Here is a 16,779-nt window from a genome sequence, read left to right as displayed (position 1 = left end):
CTATTCTGCAAACGGACTCGCTCTTCAGAAGTGCACATCGAAAGGATGGCTCGCATAGTGTCTAACAATCCGCTTGCGGTACTGGAAGGCGTGGCAACTTCGATTTCGAAGCTGAGCCGAGCCTCGAAACCAGCAAGCATACTGCGACGGGCAACATCACATTGGCCTAAACGTACGTGCAAGTCATCCAGGAATGGCTTATCCTGCCTTGGGAACTCAAGCCTCCGAGACTCCTCGTGCTCGCGGCTATTCATCAGAGCTTGTGGTAGAAAGTTGAGGCTGGAGGTCGTCAACTTTGCCTTTCGTCTTTCCCGGTTCAAGGCAGCCGGTAGGAACGACACGGGAGTCTCCTGGCAAGTTAAGTGGGATACAATACCCAGCTAGGCATTGATCTGTGAGACTGGCTCCTTCTGAAGGCCATGGGAGGGCTGTGTTGGCTGCTCAGGAGGACCTCCCGTCAAAAGCTGGTAACAGAAGTCTGTATGGTAGCTGTGCATATGAACAATCCTGCAATATGCTCAAGGAGCCCGATCGACCGCCTTCTGATCCGCATTCGTGTCCTTAAAGTCATCTGCTCTGCGCCAATTGCTCTCGGTGTTGAACTTGGTGCACTTATTACCCCAACTCCACCACCCCGCGACCAAATGCCGCGCAAAAACTTCCAGGGCTCTGTAATCCTTAGGATCTGGCATGAGAGGCTCGATCAATTCCTTCAAACACGGCTTCCTAGAGTGCAAATCCGGCACAGCGACGATACATCTCCGCTTGACATCCGTCACGTCGCCTGAGGCCGCACCTCCTCGCCGTTGTTTACGACCCAGCAAAAGAATCTCATAAGGCTTCCTCCACGCCGACTCAACCGGCGTAACCGTCTCACCATACACCGTCGTCTTCAACCAAATCCACTCCTCCACCAACTCCACACCCCACTGATCGAACACGCCATCCTCGCCCAGCACAAGCTCTCGGATAGCCTGCTTGTTCGTGATCCACATCCCCACGAGGCAGTCCTCAGCCATAAGCATATCCAGATCCATCTTCAGGAGCAGATCGTAGACGTCGTCGAGAGAGTTTGAGATGGCGTAGCCGGCGCCGGGAGTTTGGTATGTGCGTTTCACGGAGCGGTTTGGCCAGGGCGGGTCAAGGAGGATGAAGTCGAAGTGGCGGCGGGTTTCGTGTGAGTTGGCTTGGTGCCGGATGGAGGTGTGGAAGGCTCGGGAGTGCGTGGTGCAGTCGCTGAGGTGGAAGGAGGAGAATGGTGCGATTCGTATGGGGTTTGCGGTCTGTTGGTCGCTGGAACAGTTTGGCGGTTGATGGCTTTTCAGTAGTGGGGAGGGGCTGCAGTTCGTTTGGAAGTTTGGGTCGTCAGAGTCGCAGATTTGGCATGCTTCTTCCTCTGGCTCCCGCTCGGCGGGGTCTTGATTCGTGAAATCACTTTGAGCTATTCGATCCAGGAGACCATTCTCGGGTAGAGCATCTTCAGTCTCTGCGACGGAATGGACATCTCTGGTAATGTCTTGACTATCCAGCTTGCGCTTCTTGCCGGGACGTACGATACTTTGGCCTGCAATGAACGGTCGCTTGAGTGCCCATGGACCCTGGTGGTGTTGTCGTATTGATTGAAGTGCGTTGTCCAGAATGTCTCTGTACGCGGTGTGAAGTTCTTCGTCAACAGTGTTCTGCTGCAAATTCTGCTTAGCCTTGTTTGACTTTGGTTCTACCACTACGAAAGGTTTCTCCAGGGGCTCACTCGAGAGCAACAGGTCGTAGCAAGGTCGTTCTGCGGTTCCTTGGGCAGCAGATACGGAGCGCGGGATGTCTAGGAGGGTGATGCTGCGTTTTTCGTCCTGCCAGAGGATAGGCGAGCCGGTACCGGCCATCTCTTCGCTCTGTTAACATCTTTCTTTCCTCAGGCATTCAAGAAATGATGTTATTCCCACTCACGCGCTTATATTTTGGTGACACGTGATAGGACAAAGAAAGCGAGTGAATTGAAGGCGGAGATTAGGCCGTTGATACCCTCGGCTGCGTCATCCTGCCTCGCTCCCACATCCTCCGCACAATCACATCTGTAAGCCATGAGACCCTTCTAGACACACATCACACGCCTACCACTTCTCCCATACACATTCACAGCAGTCCTTCCCTGAAGGTTCCCTACTATTCACCTGGCTTACCTTCAGACACACCGCGTTATTCGCACACAACTGCCGAACGCCTTCAACGCTCTGCCGAACCGGAAATAGGACTGCATTCCCGGATGTCGCCAATATCGTACCCCTAAACACGCAAGAAGACACGAGACAGCAAGCAAACACCAGACCGAGAAATCGATGAGCAGCTTTGCGGATGGGCATGCCAGCCATGTCACGCCGCTTAATGCCGCGAACGAACCACCTGCGATGACCTCGCCCCCGCGCTCTACTGCCGCGGGCAGTCAACCAGCAATATGCCCCACCGACACCGAGAACCTCCTCCCCGTACACTCGCATTCTTCCGAAACACAAGAAGGCGGTCGTAGAGTGATCGCCAAGCACAGCTGGGACTATGCAGTACGGAGTGGGACTGCCGGCGGGCTGGCAGCCTGCGCAGCGAAGACGGTAGTTGCTCCTTTAGACCGAGTAAAAATTCTCTTCCAGGCGAACAATCCACAGTTTCAGAAATATACAGGATCATGGGCCGGGGCGGTGAGGGCGATGCGGGATATATACGCGGCCAACGGCGCACGAGGGCTGTTCCGAGGCCATAGTGCTACGCTTCTTAGGATTTTCCCCTACGGTGGGATCAAGTTCTTGGCCTACGAGCAGATTCGGGCGGCTTTTATACCGGATAAGCAGAGCGAGACGCATATCAGGAGATTCATGGCTGGGTCGACGGCAGGGATAGTATCCGTGTTTTGCACGTACCCGCTTGAGGTGATACGGGTTCGGCTGGCGTGGGAGACGAAGACCAACAAGAGGATGTCGGTGCGGGATATTTGTCGAATAATATACAATGAGCACCCGCCTGCTCCAGAGATTGGGACTGGAACAGCTTCTTTGCCGAAAACAGCGGCCGCAACGATGGAGGCCACTCAGAGCGCGGTCTCGACAATCACCCCCAGGTCAGGTCTGGCGAACTTCTATCGCGGCTTCACACCAACATTATGGGGCATGATACCGTATGCTGGAGCTTCCTTTTTGACACACGACGCAGCAGGCGATTTCATGCGGTTACCTTCCTTCGCGCAATACACCGTTTTACCAATGTCTGAGCGATCTCAACAACAGCTCGCCCCAAACAAGCCAGCACCCCTCCGCGCATGGGCTGAGCTTACAACTGGTGCAGTCGCTGGCTTCGTGAGCCAGACTGTCAGCTACCCTCTCGAAGTGATCCGACGAAGGATGCAAGTGGGTGGGGTCGTAGGAGACGGCCACCGATTGACGATGATCGAAGTCGCCCGAACCATTAGGCATGAGAGGGGCTGGAGAGGGTTCTTTGTTGGGCTGGGCATTGGATACGTCAAGATCATCCCCTTGGCGGCTACGAGCTTCTATGTTTACGAGCGGATGAAGGTGGTTTTTGGAATCTAAGGCCGAGGCTGCTTCAACTCCTCGCTTGAGCGTGTGCATGTCAGTTTAGCATTGTCGTGTGTCTCTTTTGTGTGAACGGGAGGCATTGTCGGAAAGCGACGGCGTTGGAAGATAGGGGAATTTGATACCAAGCAATAGCAGCGCAAAGTAGAAGAATAAATGCAAGTCAACATCGAAAAAAGCGGGGTCGACCTCGGAGAATCCTCGGCCCCCAAGAATGAGCCTCTATATTCCCAAAAACTCCACCAACCAATCAGCTGTCGCGGCTTTCAAAGGGAGCCCACCTCTCCCACCTCAGTCCCTTAGCCCAACCGCAAGTCGAGCTTGGTTCGAAGCCCGCGAAGGTCGCCACACTCGTGTCGGTAACGCACGACTTGCTGTTCGATCCTAAGCCTGCAAGACACGCTTCAGCGGGTCAACCCGGCAGAGCAACTTGCATCGTGGGCTGGCGTGGTCAAATTACTCCTTGTGGTCGGATGATGGGTGGGATGTTGTGGGGTCGGTTACCTTTTTTTGCTCGATTTTTGGTCTTTGAGGAGGGGTGATGGATCTGCCTCATGGATTGCTGTGAGTATGTACGGTCTATGGATTGATCGATGTAGATAGAAGATGTCATTTCATTGAAAATGAATCAGCCGCGCATAGTTTCGAATTTCGAACGAACTTCCATTCTTTTTCGATCACCTTCATCAGTTCCCACCGAAAAGACCATGCGGAAGTACCTTCCCGAACTGCCTTTGACCTTCCCTCTCAGCATTGGCGCATTGTTGGAAGTGTATACCTCATAGACAAGTATCAAATCCTCTGATCTACATTCTCGGAGTTGGAAAGTCATCCCGTACATGCACTCGGGTGTTGGTTTCCTGATGATCTACACAACATGGAGCTCCTTTCAACGTTATTGCTCCACGCAGCACGCAAGCAGGATCAAACACTGCCGTTCCAGCGAAGTTTACGCTCCAAAGTCCAACACCCGACCTCTTGCTCGAAATTGGACGATAGGGTAGATGTGTAGATGAGAAGGGGCACACAGTGGCCCTAAAGGAAAAGGTGTTGATTGGCGGCCTACATGTTGGCGACTCGTGTCAAAGTAAAGGGCATGATGAGGTGTCTGTTATTTGCCTCATCTTCGGCACAGAACCCTCACACATGGTAGATTGGAAGTCGGAAGGAGAAAGATGAAATCACCGACATTACCTTCAATCTCACACGAATGCCTTCAAACGCCTTTGCAAATCCGCAACCCGCGTAAAAGAATCCGCTCTGAGTCCCACTGAATTGGGTGCTAACTTCGGTCGGCGATATCTCGCAAGGCAGACCTTCCTTTCCCACGGCATGAGATAGGCATGACTCCACAACACGTGGGGATGGTTGTTGGCCGCTCTCTTGGACCACCTGTTTGTTCGAAGACAGGATCCCAAGGAGATTTGGTGTCCCCGACACGCGGGTTCCTCCAGGCTGAACTTCGTAGATTTGAGGCTTCGTTGTTGGAGTTACCTTTCTGGTGGGTGCCGGCGGGAGGGCGCTTGGCTGGAAGGGGGAAGTCGAAGAGATGGTGGTCGAGGTTGTGATGGAGATGGACTGGGGGTTGTGTTGGTTGGCTTCATGGTTGGTCTTCTCGCGTGTTGATGGAGACGTCATTTGAGGATCCATTTCCTCGATGGATTGATGTCATGCCGCCAACGACGATATTCGTATTGGCATGTGAAGAAAAAGTCCCTTTGCAGGAAAAATCTCTTGCGTTGGCCGTATCTCAATCTCCACAACATCTCCATTTCGCCTACCCCAAACCAACCCTGACCCTGTTCGTCCGACGTCATGCATTGACCAACAGAGAAGTTCGGGGCCGCCATCGACAAGCCCTTGTCGAAGCACAAAGACGCTCGGCGTCATACCAACAGACCGACCGGAGTATTCTTCCAAAGCGAAGGGCAAAGATCAACTTGCTCTGGACAAAGACCAACAAGACGAACATGTTGATCAACAGCCGGCCAGAATCCTTCATGTGCTCGTCTGTCGGATAGCGACCGAGCAACGTCGCCGACGGTCCGAGGCCCCCCAGATTTTCTGTGAACTTTGTTAGGAAGAAGCTTTGTCCGAGTCCACCCGTGGCGTGGAAAGGGTCCTGTTTGAAAAGATGGGGTCGGGACTCGTTCTCGGATGAGGATTGGGAGCGAGGAAGCTAGGTTGGCGAAGATGACAGAGGGGAAGAGGAGACGGCGAATTCACCCATGGGCCTTGGGTGTCGGCGTGTGTGTGTGTGAAGGGTAGAAGCATGTGGGAGAGGAGTCACGGTCCGTTTGACCGCTGGAGGGCGGAGGAAAGACCGCACGTACATGGCAGTGTAACCCAATAGCAATCATTTGCAGGACCTCTTCATGGGATACATCACCAAGCCCTACCAATGTGTGCTGCGATTGGCGGCACGTCCGACACATGAATGTAACAGTACCTACCTGTCCTCACCTCTGTCAAGTATTGACGGCGACGACAAAGAGACACACCGCCGCGAGCGGGCCGTGACAGCGAGCCCACGCTGCTCCAGCATCATGCCGTGCGACAGCTTAGGCTCAAAGGGCCCCGTGGTGGACGCTGACCAGGCTTTACCACGCTGTGCCCTTCCAATTTCCAACTTCAGTATCATGCCTGGCAGTCAGCAGTACAGTCAACCTCGTTTCATCATACGACAGGAATAGGTTCCATCCCACCTCGTGGCTACACCGGCAGAGCAAGGGGTGTGATTGAAGTCGTACAGCCCGAGGGCTTGGTCGTAACCCCATGACTTCGACACGAGGCACCTGCGATGGCAGACTGACCGACTGACCGACCCTCGACATGTGATTCCATCCGGGACAAGTCGTGTCCAGGGTTGAGGGTGGGAAGTTGCCCAGGAGAAATGTTTTTCTCGTCGGCCAAGTTGTCCAGTTTTAAGAGTGACCCCGCGTTTTTGTTCTGTGTGATTGTTTTGCCGGAGTGAAGCTTTGGTGGCTGTTGTTCAATCGCCGCCGACCGGAACAGACTTGCGCTCAGGAGCAGCGCGAAGGAGGGGAGAACCAAGAGTGAGTCGCGAAGTCAATATCGTCGCTCTCGCTGTACCAGAGGCAGTGTTCCGTGCTTTCGTTACTCCGCATGCAAAAGGGGGAGAAGTCTGGGGAGTTAAGGCCGTGAGAGAAGAGGGCTCGGGTGTTGGAATCAACAAAGCAGCGCGGTCGGGAAGCTGCGCTTTTGGGCGGCAGGTACGGGTCGGATATAGTTGGATATGCAAGTACCGGTATTGTTGGCATGAAGTCATCGAAGTGCATTCGCAAGTATTGCGCATAGTCATCCGCACGAAGCCATTGAAGGGAATCTATACGATGGTTGTGTCATCAACGCGAGCCCTTCGTAACCCTCTCTAAATTTGGTGAGCGAGACAGCGACGTAGTCCGTACTGATCCTCGAGGGCTGGACGCAAGTGATGATGATAGCGAAGTGGTACGGCCGGCGAAGGACGCTTTCAGCCCTCTTTGTAGCAATGTACCTCGTTTCTCGTGGAGCAAGAAACTCCGTCGGGCGCAAGCGACCGGATGCTGTCCTGCTCGGCAACGTGGTTTCTGCACCTATTGCAGCTGCAGGATGGACCATGAGTAAGCGCTGGGACGGTTAATCAGACTCCGGTCCTCGTAGAGTTTGCCTGTTTCTTCGCTGCTGAATGCCGGAAACGACGTGGAGAGCGAGCGACACGGCGGTTTATTTGCGACCTCGGGAGCGTACTGCGGTATATTCGCTGCTGACTGACCAAGGCATCAGTCAACACTGTACCCGCGACGTGGCATGTCAGCCCTGCGAATGCTACCTGGTGACGATGCGGTCTGCAGCGAGACGTGGGCTGGAGTGGCAGTGTGTGTCGGACGTACAGCCTTGCCAACATTCACAACAATTCGGCGGTGACTCACCGACCGAACAATACGCAGACGAATATCGTCGTTCGGGGCGAAAAGTCGGGCAGGAGCAAAGGCTATCATGTAGGCGATCACAGATGGTCGGAGTAGGCCAGCAGGAAAACATTCCATCTTGTAGACAAGTACCTAAGTACCTCGCTCATCTCAGTCAGTCGCCGCTGTCCGGATCCGCAGCAGCAGCCGCTTGGGCGTGGAGAAGTTCCGGCGAGAAAAAAGGGCAGAGTGTCATCGCATCCTGCCGCCGTGTCCGCGGCATGCTCGGTTCTTGACCGCATCCAAACTTTCTCGGACGTACCGCGGATTGTTGTGGGTGACGCGACATTATCCCGGTGAAGGTTGCCGGCTGAAAGGTCGGTCGCGGTCACCTTGATATATCATATCTGCCTCTGTTCCACTCTGCCTTGCTCTGCTACCGAAATGCTGCATGTCACAACTGACACATCATATCATTCGGTTGCGTCGCTTGACCACCACCCACGACCAAGCCACACTGTTTGCTAGGACGACTTACTCTATATAGCAGTCCTACACCAGACGCGACTGCTTGCCACCCACGCTCTCCTCGGCTTCCGCGACGTTCTACGACAACCATACTTTGGATATCAAATTCAGATTTAAACGATCAAAATGTCTCTGGCTTCGAATTCCAGTCGAAGTTCGACTCAATCGTCTCTCCACACCCCCACAAGCCGACCAATCAGCATCGCATCGACATCCTCGCCACGAAACAGCTTTAGCTGCTCGACCACGAACCCGTACTCATCTTGCGCATACCCAAGCTGGCGATCTGGCTCTGCTCTTCGCAAGAATGGAACTCCCAGCTCGTATGTGAGCGACCAGGATCTCTTTGGCGACGACGATGAGCAGTACCTGAGTGAGCCACCGCCACCTCCACGCCCAGCCGAAGTCTGGATGGCGAAGCCGCTTTTGCCGCCGGTCTACCCCGTCAAGTCGAGGAAGAGCAGCAGCTCTAGCAGCGGCAGTCACAAGAAGAAGCGACACAGCAGCTCAGAGAAGGCCAAGGAGTGAGCACGAACGCCGACGGAGCTTTGGACGTGTCGACGATGCGTTCACTACTTTCAAATCATACCATGGAGGAACAAGATGCCAAGCCTAGAAGTGGTTAATCTTTTAAACGAAAAAGATCTCCAAAAGGATCAGGCACAAAGATGCCTGCCCTTCGACAGCGACATCGACGCTCGGAACCGACAATACTTACGTCCAGTGTGATGAGCTGGCAGCGAGATGAGGCATATCTCAACGCATCAGCGTGCCGCGCCGCGTGGAAGTCGGCCGAACCATGTTCTCGAAGGCAAGACGGCGTGGCGAGTCGAACTCTATGCAGTTCCATGTGGAAGTCATCTTGGTGACAGACAGCCTCGTGTCTATATGAAGACGTGACAGCGGATCACAAGCCGGTCCAGGTCGGGCCGTCAACTAGGCACACGCCACATCACAGATGACATGCATCGCCGTTCTGCGAGCACAGACTGCATCTCGAAGATCGGGCAGCCAGACGCTGGCTCACAGCAGAGCGACAGGCCTGGCCGCGTTCCGGTAGTAGGATGCGGCCGCATGGGAGGTCAAGAGGCAGAAGAATTCTGCAAGCGCGGTGGCTTGGATTGGTTGAATTCACGAGCATGACAGATTTTCAACAAGCGAGACGCTTGACGAGAATATTGAATTCTGGGGCGCTGCGAAAGAGGGAGTCGTCGATGCCACTTGTGGAAAAGAGGCAGCAGGAGGATTGAAGAAAGCTGCAGATCAGCCGAAGTTGGCTTTTGGCAGGGCGCTTAGGCGCAGGCTGTTAATGGAGGATGCATGCTCCACTGTCATCAGCGAGACGAGATGAGGTAGGACGATAATGATCAACTGTGCAAATGCATCGTCACAAACATCGTTTCCACGCAGCTTCCAGTTGTGGTCGTCGTTGAGGTGATAGTAGTACCGTAGTGAGAGTGGCGTACCGTGTCGATGGTGCAGAGCATGCGGTGAGGGCCCGCACGTGACGAGGGATCAGCCGGTTTGGGCTTCATCGTGAGTCTACAGCGCGCAACAGGCCGGCACGAACAGCAGCAGCGTGGCCGGCTTCTTCGCCATTTCTGTTGGACAGCATGAACGGCTGCAGTCGCTGCAGGAACTAACGGCAGCACAAGTCCTGGACGAGAAGGCCATCCAGGGATCCCGGTGGGGAGGAATATGACGTCCAGCCATTGATTATCGCCAGCGTCGAGTCGGTCGGACGACTCGTGATCATTGTTCGTGTGACTGGGCATCCTCGCAACGCACCACTGGACGGCCGTGAGCGCAACAAGCGGCAGCAACGTGCAGTGCGATGCAAGGTGCACCACTTGCTCGATACCGAGACCTTGGTCCGCCCAGCAGCAGCAGCGCAGTCGATGCGTTGTACAGACCAGCTCCCGACCACCTGTTGACCGCCCGCCCCAGCTCGAGAGGCCCCCGATGGACGGGATCGGTCCTGCTGCCAGGCTGTGAAGATGGCCGTCGCCTGGGAAGTGTGTTGCGTCTCGAACTCGAACGAAGCGCGAAGGCGTCGCTGCGGCAGCATTAAAGCATTTCGGCCATGTTGGTGTTGGTATAATAGCCGCTGAGGTCGGCAAGTAGGGTGTGACTATTGTGTGCCTCGCGCAGATCGCTGGGTTCTAGTGGCGCTGGGCCTGGCGAATCACTGCGCCGAACGGCCCTGGTCGCACTTTTCTCCGCCTGGACTTCGTACTCTGCTGCTCCATACAGCTGCGTTCACCAGCACTCTCTGCATGCTTTCGCACATGAAACACAGCCCGTCGTGCGTGGAAGCCATCAAGAATAGGCCCGCTTTTCCTGTCTGGATACAGGTCCCTCCCCAGGCCCTGCGCGGGAGTCTCTGGCCTCGGGACCGTCCAGCACTCGTCCCGTCCTCGACGAACGAATCGTACAGTATCCCTCTCTCTTCTGGTCTTCATAGGTCCCTTTCCCCAGCCTTTCAAACCTCTCGCGTAGCCGCGCCCTCGTCCGCCACGCCTGGTATTGGGCATACCCGCTGAGGCCCTCATCATCGACGGTCTCGAGGACCCGTTCGTTGGCGTCGCGCTGCTCCCAACACCCTACGCGCTGAGCTCTGATTTGGCTGCGCATCTGATTGCATCTTTGTGTACCTACCCGACTGCTCTCTCTTGATGCTCCTCCTGCAAGCTTTCGTAACATCTGCTTTTGCTCCCTCCTGCAGGACCGCCTTCCTGTACTCTTGTCCAAACCGCTCCAGCGGCTGCATGCATCCTGTGTTGCAGCCTACCGGCATCTCATTCGCTGGGGTGGGGCTAGAGCGCACGAGAGCTGGTCCAAGGCATATCTGGATATCTTGAGCTACACAGGGTGTGACCTCACTCTGTTAGCGCTGCATGTCAAGGGTACGTAGGACTGTGCCTCTTCAGAGCACCTTCACCTTCTTCTCCTGTCAAACCTATATCCGGCATCTGGCCTCTTTAGAGACCGCGACCCAATTCATGGCCAAGCTTGCTGTTTGGGACGACGACTGACCAACGTTTTCAAGGATTGGACAAGATGTCAACTAGGCAGGTGTCAAGACAGAGGTCAACGTCAACGAGATCCTCGACATCACATCACTCGGCACCACATTCGACCCATTCAGCTTCAAGACGATCGGGGCAAGTAAGGCAGACGCCGCCTCCAACAGCTTTTACGCCTGAGAACACCGATCAAGAATTTGAGCCATGCGCCGCTACAGCCTCCTTCCTCCTATATGCGCAACGAAATCGAATTCTAGTGCTCCATCATGACACGCTCACGATCGAGAGGAGGCTCGACTTACATCGGGAAGATGTGCTATGGATAGTGGTGGACAACGTCAGTGAGAGGGGTTCAGGAAGGCTAGCGGTCAGCTTTGATGCTGGAAAAACAGCTATTGTATGGGATATCCTGAGTGGTGGTGAGGTCGCACGGTTCTCTGCATACGAGCACATGAAAGTGGCAGCCTTCATGCGGAACGGGAACATTGCATTCGGTACGTACTTTTGGCATTGTCTCGGATAAGCTTTCGTGTCTTGTGTGAGGTACTGACGGTTACTAGGCAATGATCAAGGTAACATCATCTTGTTCGAGCCCTCGACGTCAGAACATATCTCGGCGCGGACAATATTCGACCCCATCACCGCGATTGCACCTGCAGCTGACTGCAGTGCTTTTGCGATTGGTTACTTAAACGGATCGATATTGATTGCGACTCTCCAGCCTTCGTTTACGATCTTGCACACCTTGAACACGAACAGAGCGCCTTCGAAGATCACTGGCTTGGCATGGCATGGATCGTCCTCGAAGCAAAAGACAGATATGCTTGCGACACAAACGTATGATGGCGATCTACGAGTCTGGAGTGTGCCCAAAGAACAAACAGACACTCCCAACATCATCAGAGTTCTGCAGCGATCAGAAACACCACAGCCTGGCGCTTGCTGGTTTGCGTGGTCTAAGAATGGTCGTCTGATCCAATTCGTGGAAGGGTACGTAGCAAGCCATTCAAGAATGGAGACACAGCACTGACACTTATATCTCAGGGAAACCCGAGCTTGGGACGTTCGCACCAAGAAGGTGACATACGATATAATACCCACCATTGACGGAGTCGTGGGAATCTCGAACTACGGACCAAGTGCGACGTTGTTTACCCTCGGACGAAACCACACCGTTCAGCAATACGACATCAACCCTAGCAATGTTCCACTACAAGTTGCTACAGCGCAGCACGTACCCGCAAACGCACCACCCACGCCACCAACGACGCTCGAAGAACGATCAAAATCAGCAGCTGTTCTGGGACAGACCAGTCTGCCTGGCTTGACAGATGAGGAAAGCAGTGCAGATGAGAGCATGAACATGTCGCCTCTACAGAAGATCGCTCGTGAGATGGAGTCACTAGATGCTCTTGAGTCAGAGATTCGCGACAAAGTGATGCCTTTGAGTTCTCGGTCAAGTAATGCAGGGTCGCTCAGTTCAGGAGGTTCGGGACACGCAGTCCGCAGACAACGAAAATACCTCTACGATCGACCTGATTCTTCACGAGCATCAAACAGCACCAGCTTCGAGGGTACTGAGTTTTCCTTTGGGCCTCCTTCCAAAGTTGGGCACGAGAGCGTCTCAATTCGATCGCAAACCCAAGGCTCAACGCACAGCCGAAAACGATCTTCACACCTTCGCAAAGAGGTTCTACGCAGCCCAGAGGAGGGTAGGGAAGTGTCGTCTATGGATCTCTTTCCATGGGTGAAAGCTCGATTACGGGAGGTCGCCTTTCGCACGCCGCACTACGGAGAAGTAGCTCGCACACCAGAGATACTTCAGCGCGAGATGCTCAGCGTGATTTTCGGCTGGAATGACGATGTTCGTACCCTCGTCAATGAGGAACTGGCAGGACACGGCGCTGGTTCTGCAAGTGGTGTTCTACTTTCGAGATGGCTTGGTGATATCGATGCCGATCAAATGGCATCTCTGGTTGGCTCAGAATCCATGACTTCCTCCGACTGGATGCTTCTGGCTCTCAGCTCCATTGGGGCAGACTCCCAGAAGAAGGTGGGCGAGGCATTCGTGCAGCGACTTCTTGAAAAGGGCGATATCCATCCAGCAGCTGGCATTCTGATCGGACTTGGCGAGGTCAACGACGCAATCGAAGTCTATGTTTCGCAAGGTTTCTGGTTAGAAGCTGTGCTCCTCACGTGTTTAACGCGAGAGTCCGACTGGCAACGAATCTCCTGGCTGTTACGAAAATGGGGCGAGGCTGCTGTGCTTGGTGGAGATGCAGAGCTCGCCGTTCGCTGCTTCTCTTGCACCAGTATCGAGACCAACGCTCCATGGACGTCGCCAAGGGCTCAAGATGCCGTACATGTGGCACAACGAGAGCCGCGCAGCCAACCAGCTAGCGCAGGGCCTGTGACAAGTCCTACGTATTCTCTGCCATCCCGTTCCGGATCTGGACGACTGACGGCAAAGAATGCTTCCTTGAAGCTCATCACCAGCTTCGGAGACAAGGCGGCACCTATTCAGCAAGCACCGGATGAACCCCTTACCACTTTGGACCCAGCTACTGTAACTGCCGGCGTTACTCCCATCGGCGGAATGTCTGCTCTCCCATTATCACCGGCTGGTCGCGATCCTTGGAGGAGCAATTGGGTGCGCTCCGCCAGAGATCCTACATCTGCACGAACCGCAACGCCGGGTGGATACAACCGAAGGAAGCGGCTACCGTCTCGTGGAGATATCGAGCGTGCGAAACAAGAAGCAGAAATGATCATTACACCGCTAACAGCTGCTCGCGACTTCGGCGACGCAAATGCATTGCTTCGCACTGGTGTCAACAAGAGGTCGAGTTCTGTTGGCAGCGTACCTGAACCTGCGACCGCTTTACGGCCTACTGTCTACGATGCAACAAAGTTAGCACCAAGTACGTTTGGCGAAAGGGCTGACCAGCTGCCTTCGCCAGCCCATGGAGTGTTCAACCGTCTCAGAGAGGACTCGCGTGCGTCTCGGGATAGAAAGCAAGATCGACTGGGCATACAGGTCGTCGACACAGTATTCACTGATGAAATGTCTCCCAGCATGGAACGCAGCGGTGTCATTGCGCAGAATCGAGCAGGCACGTTGAGTCCTCCGTTGACTGGCGGCAGCTCAAAAGCCAGCACGAAAAGTGCCAAGGGTAGTGCCAAGGGTAGAGCGACTGATGAGTACATTAGTAGTGTTGACGAAGCCCGTCAAACTGCCCGAAAGGAGCGGACTCACAGCAGACAACGTGGTGAATCTCGAAAGCGTGGCGAGAGCCGATCTGGCCGCGCGAGTAGCCGGATGCGAGAGGCTTCAGAGAACCGTGGTAGAAAAGGAGAGGTGCGGTACATCAAACCTGCGAAGCGATCGCCGTCTTCGCCAGTGCCCATGTCACCTGAGGAAATCCTTCAAGCTCAATCTCGAAAGGTCGAGCCTGCTACTACGGATGATGAGAACTTCTACAAGACTGGCCTGGGCTCGCCGGTGGAGTCACACAAGAGCGCTCGGTCGGGGAAGTCTGATCCACGACTTGCACGCAAAACAGTCTCTGAAGACAAGGTGAAGCCTACGCACCCACCTCGCACCTCGAGCAAGGCCCCAAGCATGCCGACAAGTCCTTTGAACGTGCTTCCTGAGGGCGACAGGCGTGGTAGAAGCGACGAACGAACGATTGGCTCATCGACGCGGTCACCTTCGTCCCCGCTGCCAACACTGTCGAACAAGGTCTATGCGGCCGACAAGGAAGAGACTCAGAGTGATGGTCAGAGATTCCGCTTACGATCCCAGAGTGCCAATCGCCGGCTGCCAGAAGACTTGCAAGACCGCAGACAGGCCAGTCGGGACCGACGTGATCGATCAAGCAGTCGTCGACGACGAAAAGAAGATCCTGACATGAGGTCCACCGACGTTGTTCAACAGGTGATTCCTGAAGAAGGATCGCTGCCGCAAGCTTCGTTGGCTTCTGAGAACTCCTCCATGTCTGAAAGAAGTGGGATGAGCAAGAAAGAACTCGCAGCGAAGGAGCTCGAGGAGAGACGTCTTTCGCTAGCAAGGCGACGCCCATCAGCTCCTCAGATTCCTCGTCCAGGCGAATTTCCAGCAGCTGTTGCTGGTACTCAACGCCCATCAATAGGGCAGCGCTCGCAGACGGATCTTGGCGACAGTCCCACTTCTTTCATGCCGCCGATGTCTCGCGCTCATACTGTTGACGCCGATTCGATGAACAAGTACGGCTTGGTTGGCAAGATAACCGGAACATCAACACCATCGGCTCCAATTGGACTGCCAGCAACACCGAGAGCTATGAGACATCCCAAGTACATGGGCTCTGACAGCAGTGACGGTAATGCGATTCCGAATGTCCCAGACATTCCTGGCAAGTTCAGTGACTTGTCGCTCTCTGGAAGTAACTTGAGTCAAATCACGGGCTCTATGGTCAGCGGAGTATCATCTTCTATGGTCTCTACAAACCCTCGCCAGTCGACACATATCTCAGGTCCCTCGACTCAGCAATCTGAGACAGGTGATTCCCTAGGTCCGCTACTGCCGTCGAGTGTCTTCAGCAAAGGCAGTGGCCCTCGTTCTGCGTCCGCTCCTCCAGACAACAGTTCCAGCAGTGGCAGCTCAAGCAATTCGGTACCAATGCATCCAGGATACAAGGCAGCTCCATCCCACAGCCGCCGGCTGTCGAACATTCGCAAGATCTCGCCACCAGACCTGGCGAACCCGTCTGAGACTAGCGACTCCGTGACAAGCATCGATGCCGCACTTCACGGCAGCGATACTTCGAACGTCATCGTCATACCAGAGACTCCTCACAACACACAAGCACCTGTCTTGCCCGAGTTGCTGCATCTTGCTGGTCCTCCGCCGCCTCCGCCTCCGCCAACGATGTTCTCGCCAACTCACACCAAGACTGGCTCAGGGGTTATCGACATTGCTATCGATCAAAATGCACCAACCAGTGCAGTTGAAACTCAGGCACCGCAATTCCCAGCTACTAACGAGCGGTCTTCCACTTCTTCGCCCACAACGCATCGCCGCAACCAAGGCAGCGTTGGAGAATCTTTTGGCGCTCGATTCCGCGGCCTGGGAGAACGTATGCGCAGCAGCTCAAAGGGCCGTACTAAGTCACCACAGATGGAAAGAGGCCTCTCGCCGTACGAGTCGATCCCACTGCCCACTTCAGCCCACCCAGACCGTCCACCGCCACAGTTCCCACCAGTTGGTCCAGCTCCCTACGAAAGCGTCCCCATACCCAGTGCAACGCCAACCCAACAGACTGGCAGTCGCGCACAAAGCCCTTATGAGCAAGCAATGGCAGCGATGGCGAGCGGAGGTGGCCATCGTCCCTCCCACCCTGTGCCTACCAGTCCAGGGAGCGAGAGACAGCTGAACGAGACAAGCATACCACCCAGTAGCCTCCCCGGTAGCAGAAACAACAGCGCAATGGGCGGATATCGAAACCCCAAGGAGATCCGCGCAAACATGCCTCCCGAAGCCGTCCAGCAGGGCGCCTGGCCCCATCCCAACGCAGGAGGGTTCTTGTGATGAAACCTATTTCCTCAATCTTTTCTGGCCTTTTTCGACACTCACCTCACGCTCAACATTACGACACCAACGATCTCGACATTCTATACATCATTACATACCTACATTTCACGACCGCTCAACGCCACCGCCTACGACCTACATTCAAGCATATATCACACATCATCTAA

The 16,779-nt window shown here is 54.7% G+C and overlaps 4 protein-coding genes across 4 annotated transcripts; 3 read left to right on the top strand and 1 right to left on the bottom strand.

Annotated features, from left to right (window-relative positions):
* Nucleotides 1–518: 518 nt before the first annotated feature.
* Nucleotides 519–1,880, bottom strand: M409DRAFT_26908 (uncharacterized protein; the record flags this gene model as incomplete). Its single annotated transcript, XM_033808328.1, has 1 exon — nucleotides 519–1,880. The coding sequence occupies one exon, from the start codon at nucleotides 1,878–1,880 to the stop codon at nucleotides 519–521; it is 1,362 nt and encodes a 453-aa protein (XP_033663559.1).
* A 522-nt stretch (nucleotides 1,881–2,402) lies between these two features.
* M409DRAFT_58084 (uncharacterized protein) lies at nucleotides 2,403–3,572 on the top strand (the record flags this gene model as incomplete). The annotated part of the gene is made up of 1 exon (XM_033813814.1): nucleotides 2,403–3,572. One exon carries the CDS (start codon nucleotides 2,403–2,405, stop codon nucleotides 3,570–3,572), a length of 1,170 nt encoding a protein of 389 aa, XP_033663558.1.
* Nucleotides 3,573–8,140: 4,568 nt separating this feature from the next.
* M409DRAFT_58083 (uncharacterized protein) lies at nucleotides 8,141–8,542 on the top strand (the record flags this gene model as incomplete). The annotated part of the gene is made up of 1 exon (XM_033813813.1): nucleotides 8,141–8,542. One exon carries the CDS (start codon nucleotides 8,141–8,143, stop codon nucleotides 8,540–8,542), a length of 402 nt encoding a protein of 133 aa, XP_033663557.1.
* A 2,532-nt stretch (nucleotides 8,543–11,074) lies between these two features.
* M409DRAFT_68964 (uncharacterized protein) lies at nucleotides 11,075–16,609 on the top strand (the record flags this gene model as incomplete). The annotated part of the gene is made up of 3 exons (XM_033818067.1): nucleotides 11,075–11,534; nucleotides 11,601–12,030; nucleotides 12,085–16,609. The coding sequence occupies 3 exons, from the start codon at nucleotides 11,075–11,077 to the stop codon at nucleotides 16,607–16,609; spliced, it is 5,415 nt and encodes a 1,804-aa protein (XP_033663556.1).
* Between the last annotated feature and the right edge of the window lie 170 nt (nucleotides 16,610–16,779).

The sequence above is a fragment of the Zasmidium cellare genome (assembly GCF_010093935.1).
Source record: "Zasmidium cellare ATCC 36951 unplaced genomic scaffold M409scaffold_34, whole genome shotgun sequence".
Classification (NCBI taxonomy): domain Eukaryota; kingdom Fungi; phylum Ascomycota; class Dothideomycetes; order Mycosphaerellales; family Mycosphaerellaceae; genus Zasmidium; species Zasmidium cellare.
The sequence above is the reverse complement of the archived record's forward strand: the minus strand, read 5'-3'. Positions and strand labels throughout refer to the sequence as shown.